This window comes from Otolemur garnettii, unplaced genomic scaffold (assembly GCF_000181295.1).
Source record: "Otolemur garnettii isolate 467f Iridium unplaced genomic scaffold, OtoGar3 scaffold00012, whole genome shotgun sequence".
In the NCBI taxonomy this organism is placed as follows: domain Eukaryota; kingdom Metazoa; phylum Chordata; class Mammalia; order Primates; family Galagidae; genus Otolemur; species Otolemur garnettii.
Window position 1 is genome coordinate 30,648,297 of NW_003852407.1, and position 9,549 is coordinate 30,657,845.

A 9,549-nucleotide genomic window follows, 5' to 3' on the forward strand; every position below is an offset into this window, starting at 1 on the left:
AACCTCCAACTCCTGGGCTCAAGCGAGTCTCCTGCCTCAGCCTCCCAAGTAGCTGGGACTACAGGCGCCTGCCACAACGCCTGGCCATTTTTTTGTTTGCAGCCATCATTGTTGTTTGGCGGGCCCAGGCTGGGGATTCAAACCCGCCTTAGCTGCTTGAGCCACAGGCGCCGAGCCCCTCCTCGAGTTCTAAGAGGAACTTTTAAGCAGAATTTTAAGAGTTCTTTCCTTTCTGGGACACTGCCCTCCAGATATCAGCATTTGGATCTGTCTCTTCTGTTCAGTAAGAATGATGCTTTCTGTGTGGGCTTCTTTGCTCTATGCTCCTTTAGAAAATGCTTTCAGGAAGAAAAATGATATAAATTTAACATTCACTTCTTGTGCCTGCACTGTTTTAAGGGCTGTGGCCTTCACTGGTTGCTGTGCAGTATCAAAATAATTCTTTTACACATTCTGTTTAACCTTTGTGGTAATCTGTAGTGGGATGGTAAGTTGGGTATTAGCCATTCTATCACAACCAAAAGGGAAATTTAAAGTGAAAATTTAAAAAGGATTTAAAGTGAAATTACTAAGTGTAGCTGTATTTTCTTCCCTCTAGGCATGGTTGCAGGTGTGGAGTAGTGCAGAGATTTTGCTAAGAAATGGTGATGAAATGAGAGAAGGGGAAAGGGCAAATGTAAATGCAAGGGAATAATTATGCTGCTTGAGCACGGAATTTAAGGAATGGAGTGTTTTCATCAAGGAGACAAGTGTCAGAATCAATGGATTAAAGATCCTGGTAGTGCCAAGAAACTGCTAGGGTTGGGGTAGACAGTTAGCTGGGGAGCTGTGAGGGGTGGTCAGGGAGCAGACGCGTGACCCTGAGATTATGAGAGGCCTACAGTGACCGGTAATGTTAAGGGGAAGACTGGGAAAGGCAAAGCGGAGGACAAGGCCACAGAGGAGCAGAGTTCAGACAGGAGACCAGGGTGCTGGAAAAAGCATGGCTATGTCTATTAAGATGACCATGAATTAAGACAGGAATAGAATCTTATTAAAGAGGGCAATGGTGACTCATTGTTTAGTACAAAGAACGTAAGTAGTGAGTAAAAAACAAGAGAAAGTCCATGATTAACTTTGATTAATTTTGATGGCATCAGAGGGGAGGAACCTGCTAGATAATATAGAAAACCCTAAAATTAGCATAACAGTTTTTCCTGATATTAAATTTTATATTTTCATTATCTTAAACTATTAGGATACTTCAGTAGAAAAGTGTGAAAAGTAACAGAGTAAAAGAATATTTAATTGTAGCTGAATTTTAAGTGAGCTAAAATATGCCCTTTCTCCCAGAAGCTATATAATCTCTCACTGTTATGAAGAAAACATTTTTATTTTTCCTCTTTAATTAATGACAGATATAATTCTTAAAGTAATGATGTATAAATACACTTTGTGAGAAAAAATAAAATAAGAAAAAGATCTCAAAATAGTCTATTGAGTAAAACAGGGCAAACTGCACACTAATTTAAGTTACACATGAACTTTATGGACACCCTGTGTATCTTCAGAAAAATACACCAGTAACACCACTAGAAATTACTTGCAGAGGAGAGATGACCCAGGACTACTTTGATGGGGGGAGCAGCAGGAATGAACGAGAATATTCAAGCCATGCTTATTATCTGAGAGAACAGTACAGATAAAATACCCTGTAGGAAAAGGTCCCATGGGAGAAAGCTGAGGTGAATATAGGGCCCACCTCACATGCTCACCCTATCAACAACTGTGGCTCTCACTGGCTGCTGTCTGCCCAATGCTAAAGTAAAGAGAAGGGGTAGAGAAGACATAAAGGCCTTTTACCCCCCCCTTACATGTCCGCTCCTAATAAGCTCCTGATAGAGTCACTGATGGGATCACCAAGAGCTAGTGAAATGCAAGCTTACCTGGATATGGCACTCTGCCCTTTGTTACCAGTTCTGTTTGTAGAATTCCAAATGACCATACATCAGACTTTATTGTAAATCGACCATACAGGGCAGCCTCAGGAGCTGTCCATTTGATTGGAAATTTTGCACCTACAGCAACATTGACAATATCAAGTTAGTTATTTAAAAAAATCTACATAGCACAAGCAGAATTAATATTTTGTCAATATCCATACTGTACGCGTCATCAGTCAAATTCTGTGTCAAATTCTTAACACAGAAAAAAATTTGTTAGTTTCTGAGAAGGAAATTAACAAATATTCAATATTCAATATTTCAAATAGGAAGGTCCCTTGAGCCCAGGAGTTTGAGAATTTTTTGAGACAGAGTCTCACTATGTCACCCTTGGTAGAGTGCCGTGACATCACAGCTCACAGCAACCTCCAACTCTTGGGCTTAAGTGATTCTCTTGCTTCAGCCTCCCAGTAGCTGGGACTACAGGCACCCATCACAACGCTCAGCTACTTTTTGGTTGCAGTTGTCATTGTTGATTATTGTTTAGCAGGCCTGGGCTGGGCTCAAACCCTTGGTGTATGTGGCTAGTGCCCTACTCATTGAGTTACAGGCACCGAGCCAGAATCTGTAACTTTTAAGAGTAATCCACCACCATCTAATAGCTATATATAACTATTGGTGGATGTAGGTATATTCTACTGGGGTCTGACATCTGCTGGCTTTTGACCATAAGCTTATCTATTTTATGACATCTTTCAGGAAAGTTTTATTGTACAATCATTTTTAAAAGCCCATGATAATTTACTCTAATTATTTGGTGTATGCCTTTTATGTATAAGGCATTATGGTAATCTTAAATGGCACGTAGGCACAGGATTTGTGAAGTTTATACACTTACACTGGAAATAAGATTATATGTGTCTTACATACAGGTATGTGTCTACAAAAAATAGAAAAATTAGCTGGGTGTGGTGGCATACAAAGGTAGTCCCAGCTACTAGGGAAGCTGAAATAGGAAGGTGCCTTGAGCCCAGGAGTTTGAGGTTGCAATGAGCTATAATGGCACCTAAATTAAGGATTAAAGAATGATTTGGGGGTTTTTATGGATAAAGATTAAGAAAGAATAGAAAGATAACCCAGCTGGAAGTAATCTCACAAAGGTATGGTGGGTGGGGAAAAAAGCACTGTGTCTAAAGCAGGGTTTCTCCACCTTGGCACCACTGACATTTTGGACCTGATCGTTCTTTGTTGTACGGTGTCCAGCCTGTATGCTCCCGCACTGTAGGACGATTAGTGGTACTCCTGACCTGGATGCCAGCAGTAGCCCCTAAACTGTGACCACTCCAAATGGCTGACATTGCAGATGTCCCCTTGGGAAGGGTGGCATATAGGGTAACATCACCCGTAATTAAGAATCTCTGGTCTAAGACAACAGTTCAATAGTGCATAAAGTTTGTTATGAGAGAAATTAAAAAACGTTTGTTGGATTCCAAAGTAAGTGTACAGAGGCTCTAACTTCCTATGTTTATAATGCCAAGAATACTAGTCTAGTCTTTCTTGGAGGAAATAAGCCAAGTTGCATTTAAGAAGGCTGAGTAAGAAAAACATAGAGGTTACATGCACTTTTCTTTTCTCTCTAAAGACAGGGTCTTGCTCTGTTGCCCAGGTTGGAATGCAGTGGCATAATCACAGCTCACTGTAACCTTCAACTCCTGGCTCAAGTGATCCTCCTGCCTCAGCCTCTCGAATAGCTCAGATTACAGGTGAGCACCACCATACCCAGCTTACACACACACACAGTTCATAAAGTTCATGTGCAATTACTATGTTAAACCATTTCAAATTGCACATGAACTTTATGTCCACCCTATATAAATATATTTGGTAGAAGTAAGGTCATTTTGATAGATACAAGGTTATTTTGCCCAAACTGGTCTTGAACTTTTTGCCCAGACTCCCAAAATACAGGGATTACAGGAATGAACCACCATGCTGGGCTACAGCATTTATGCAGAAATAATTTTACCTTGTCTTGCTGTGTATTCATTGTCTTCGATTAATCTTGCTAACCCAAAATCTGCTATTTTGCATACAAGATTTTCTCCTACAAGAATATTAGCAGCCCGAAGATCTCGGTGAATATAGTTCATTCTTTCAATATATGCCATACCATCAGCAATCTTAGGAAAAGAAACACAAGACATATGATATGAAGGAAAAAGGAGAGAAAACAATTTTGGCTAATGTTAAATCAGATCACTTAGAACCATATATCTCAAAAGGAGATGACTGTAACAAGACATAGTTTAGGAAGTAATGGGAAAAATAAAAAATAAAAGCAAGCTAAATCTAGATTTCAAAAATCTGGCACTACTCTTAAGGTAAAGATTTTTAACCCCATGGGTATATCTAGTCACTATTAGCAGCATAACATCCTAAAGTCTTCTTGTGTCAGTGGTTAGAAGAAAAGATAAATTACAGGGTTATTAGTGCCTCTGGACATAAACCCATCAAGATCTGTATCAAACACAAGCTAAGATATCCTGGTGATAATGGTATTAACCATCAAGTAGAGGCTGGCAAACTCCAGCGACATTTGGCCTGCAGCCTGTTTCTGTATGGCCTGAGAACTTAAACTAGTTTTTACATTTCTTAAACATTGTACAAAAAGAAGATGGAAGAAAGGTATGAAAGGTTTTATGTGGCTTACCAAACCTAAAACGTTTATGTGATTCTTTTTTTTTTTTTTGAGACAGAGCCTCAAGCTGTCCCCCTGGGTAGAGTGCCATGGCATTACAGCTCACAGCAACCTCCAACTCCTGGGCTCAAGCGAGTCTCCTGCCTCCGCCTCCCAAGTAGCTGGGACCACAGGCACCCGCCACAACGCCCGGCTATTTTTTGGTTGCAGCCGTCGTTGTTTTTTGGCAGATCCGGGCTGGGGATTCGAACCTGCCACCTTAGGTGTATGTGGCTGGCACCTTAGCCGGTTGAGCTATAGGCGCCGAGCCGTTTATGTGATTCTTAAAAAAAAGGTTTGCCAAACCCTGCTACCATAGTGTCTTAGAGCCTTAAACTTGGGAATACAAACCAGGCCCTGTATCTGCCTGCCACACATATGTAGCTTCTCAATAGAAAACTCCTCTGAATTGCCAGATTCTGTGGACATTTGGATGCTCACTGAGAAGTTAGAGTTCTGGAACCAGCATGTCAACCAAAGCCAAAAAATTCTTAGAACACCTGCCACATATCTGGATAAAAACTGTGTATTTAAAACAAAAGTCAAAAGAGTTAAAAAGTCCCATTTTAAACTATATATTGCCACCTTAATTCTTATTTTGGACTACATTAAGTAAAAAATGCATCATACATTTTAGGTTACTAATATTTTCTTTGGAATAGCATCCATTCATTTTAATGTTCTTAAAATTTATCTTTTGAAAAATAAGTACATACAGAGTTTATATTTATGGAATATAAATATATTCCATATTTTCTAAAAAGCCATATGATATAGGATGGTACTGCGCTGGGCGTTAAATAGCTCGTTCTAATACTGGTTCTAGCAAGTTGTGTGAATTTTAGATACTATAATATGGTTAACATTAGGAGCTCACATTAGAGTATCTCTAATGTTCCTTCAATTTCTAAAAACTTCTAAAATTTCATTATTTCACTGTATAAACTATAATATCCCATTAGGATCATTCTTTTCATTTATACTTGAATTCAAATTGATACATGAATATATACAAGTACCTGAGCAGCCATATCGACCAGTTGTGGAAGCTTCAAATACTTTCCATCTCCTTCCTTAAGGAAATCTAATAAGCTCCCTGTAAGAGACAGCAAGATATTCATGGCATATCTTATATTAAGAATGAAACAAATACTCTTCTACCCCATATCACAAAATAAAATTTCTTAGCTTTTCATTTTTTGTTTTCTTTTTTTTTGCAGTTTTGGAATTTCTGAGTAATAATGATCTTGATTCTAGAAGAGGTCCCTAAACTGAAATTTTGAAAACTCCTCCTGATAACACATGAAAAAGGGGAAAATGCATTAACTATACCAGATGAGAGAGCATTCTTTCCTTGCTTTGATCAATATCTCAATTTTGATTCAAAAGTAGTATTAGATACTTACACATTTTGAACTCACTCTGAATCAAGACGTCAGACAACTAGGGACTATCTTGGGGTAGTTAAAACTAAGTACAGGCAGCTACATGAGTTGCCATGGAAATGCTGCCCTCACCAGCTTCTCTCAATTTTAATAGAATATATTTCTGAACACCAAAATACTATGAAACTAAAAGACTAGAAAGGGAATCAAATTGCTGCTTCTCTATTACTGGTTCAAAGCTTACTATGTACTTGAATTTAATCAAGAGAAAACATCAGACAAACCCAAATTAAGGCACATTATGTACAAAACATAAAACTAGACTGTTCTCTTAAAAAATAACAATACTATTAAGAACAATGAAAGGCTGTGAAATGGCTCCAGATTAAAGAAGAAATGGAGAAGAAATAAAAGAAAAATGACAACTAAATGCAATGCAAGACTATGGATTGGCTCAGGGAAGTGTAGCTGGTAGACTGGTCAAGACACAGGGAAATCAGATTTCAGGTGGAGGAAATCACATGAACAAAATCATGGAAACAGGGCCAACAAGATCTGGCCAGAACAGTGGGTGTATGTTAGAATACATGAGGCAGTGAGTTTGGACAGATTACAGTGGGTCAACTGCTGAGTAACGGAATACTGAGGTGAGTTTTAAAACTAGATTTTTGTTATCTTATATTCTCAATTTCCCACCTGTGAATAATCCTACCCAGTGATCTGACAATACAGAATTTTACCATGTTTTCCAGACTAAATAATTCTTGAAATCAATATTAAAAGCTAAATGGCTGAACAGACCATTAGATTCTTATCTCCATTCCTTTTTTTTTTTTTTTTTTAAATTAAAAGACGGTCTCTTTCTGTTTCCCGGGCTGGAGTGCAGTGGCATGACCAATGCCCATAAGTAACCATCCAACTCCTGGGCTCAAGGCCTCCTGACTAGCTAGGAGGTACAAGCCACCATGCCCAGCTAACTTGCTTTATATTTTTGTAGCAACAGAGTCTTATTACATTGCCAGGCTGATCTTGAACTCCTGACCTCAAGCAATCCCCCCACTATGGCCTCCCAAAGTCCTGGGATTACAGGCATGAGCCACTATGCCTGGTTTCTCCATTATATTTCTTATATTACTAGTATCTTGACTGAAAGATCCTGATTTTACCTTCTTCTTCTATTCATTCAATGTACTTTTTGACGTGGGATTATCTGGTAGCTGTTGCAGTAGAAATTCTTTCCAAAGAGTGTTTTGGGGCTTTAGATCTGTTTTGTTTTAGATACAGCCAATTAATAGGCTGTATCAATTCTTATCTTTTGGTTTCAGTCCCTTTTGAGGGAAAAAATTTTTCTTATACCAAATGTGTAGCTTGTAGTTGCCCCTGTCACCACTAGAGGGAACTACATCATTGGTCAAGATAGACTATGGGAAAGGGTGACATAATTAGTGACTTTAACTAGACTCCTGATCCACAAAAAAAAAAAAAAAAGAGTTTTAAAAAAAGTGGATCAAATCCAAAATGGGTGAAAATCAGGCCTACAAGTCTGTTTTTTGACTTACTGGTTCTAACGCATCATTGGCACAGAGACAAAGTGGGAAGAGCCAGGTGTGGTGGCTCATGCCTACAACCATGGTACTTTGGGAGGCTAAGAGGGGAAGGCTGCTGCTTGAGGCCAGGGGTTCAAGACAAGACTGAGCAACATAGTTAGACCCTACTTTTATAAAAAATAAAAATCAGCTGGGCATGGTGGCGTGCACCTGTGGCCCAGCTACTTGGGAGGCTAAGGCAGGAGGATCATTCCAGCACAGTGAGTTATGACTGAGCCACTGTACTTTAGCCTAGGTGGCAAATCAAGACCAGAGAGAGAGAGAGAGAAAGGAAAGAAAAAAAATACAGATCATCACCGTCAACCTTCTCTTCTCATTATCTTCTTGCCATAACTAACCCTGTCACTGAAGATCTTACCTTGCAGTCTGGAGTCTGGGAGAATGGAGACATTATAACTGACAGCAGTAAGGGAAAAAAGTTCCTAGAGATCCTGTGAGGATCATGTTTATATTAAAATGAGATAAAGCTAATCTATTTTTACTTTATTTCTTTGCTTTAGTACTACAAGTGTAAGTATCTTTCTATTATTTTAATTCAATTTGGGTTTTTTTGGGTTTTTTTGAGACTGAGCCTCAAACTGTTGCTCTGGGTAGAATGCCATGGCAAACAGCTCACAGCAACCTCCAACTTCTTATTTTAATTCAATCTGTATAAACACCTTTTTTTTCTATATTTCACTTTCCCAGCTATTTTATTTCCTTTAAGCAAACCTACTTTCAAAATAAATTCAGTCTGCTTAATTTTCCTTTTAAACTTAATGCTATTTTCTGGAATAACTATAACTAATTATTAATTATTCTATTAAATGTTAGATATCTTCTTTTCAAATGTCTGCATAAAAATCTTGAATTAAGCCAGGTGTGGTAGCTCATGCCTATAATCCTAGCACTTTGGGAGGCCAAGGTGGGTGGATTGCTTGAGCTTAGGAGTTCAAGACCAGACTGAGCAAGAGCAAGTCCTCATCTCTAAAAAACAGCCGGATGTTGTGGTAGGTGCCTGTAGTCCCAGCTACTTGGGAGGCTAAGGCAAGAGGGTTTGAGCCAAAGAGGTTGAGGTTGCTGTGAGCTGTAATGCCACAGCACTCTACACAGGGCAACAAAGTGAGACAGACTGTGTCAAAAAGAAGAAAAAATAAAACAAATTAGAAAATAATACAATAAAAGCCTATATGCAGAAAACAGAAATGAAGGTTTGTCTTTAAAAAAATTTATCAACGATTACCTTTTGAGGTACAAACATACACATACCTTTTGACATAAATTCAGTGACAATGTATATTGGCTCTTCAGAAACAACAGCATATAGTGGAACAAGTTTATCATGTCTTAATTTTTTCATGATTTGAGCTTCTTGAAGAAAAGCTTCTGGCATCATTGTACCTGGCTTTAGTGTTTTGATTGCTACTTTTGTTGTTCCATTCCATGTTCCTAAAAAAGACATGTTTTACTATTTTAATTTATATTTTAAGGGATTTTAGACCAAAATCCAGTGACCGGTAGTTACCTTAAATATTTAAACACTGTATCATAAATTGAGACACTTTAATGTATGGCTAAACAAAAGTTCAGGCTTCTTACCCATCCATACTTCACCAAAACATCCTTGTCCTAGTTTAACCTCTAGCCGTAAAGATTCTCGAGGAATTTCCCAAGCATCCTTTGCTAGACCTTGAGTCTGAGGTTTCACAGTTGGACACACAGTTGTTAGCTTGTGACATAATCCATCAGCATGTTCTAGATAAATGAATAGAACTATACTGTGAAAATCAATTACTTACAAAAATTAAGAAACAAATAAAGTGTATCAATTTTTTTTTTTTTTTTGAGACAGAGCCTCAAGCCGTCCCCCTGGGTAGAATGATGTGGCATCACAGCTCACAGCAACCTCCAACTCCTGG

General features: G+C 38.5%; 1 protein-coding gene across 1 annotated transcript in view; it reads right to left on the reverse strand.

Moving 5' to 3' along the window:
* Positions 1-9,549, reverse strand: part of YES1 (YES proto-oncogene 1, Src family tyrosine kinase) — a 22,662-nt gene that overhangs the window by 3,053 nt on the left and 10,060 nt on the right. Inside the window, exons 6-10 of the mRNA XM_003784798.3 lie at positions 9,230-9,385; positions 8,900-9,079; positions 5,679-5,755; positions 3,949-4,102; positions 1,926-2,057 (exon numbers count right to left, since the gene is read on the reverse strand). Of these exons, the coding sequence (XP_003784846.1) occupies positions 1,926-2,057; positions 3,949-4,102; positions 5,679-5,755; positions 8,900-9,079; positions 9,230-9,385 (699 nt within the window). The remainder of the gene's footprint in view (positions 1-1,925; positions 2,058-3,948; positions 4,103-5,678; positions 5,756-8,899; positions 9,080-9,229; positions 9,386-9,549) is intronic.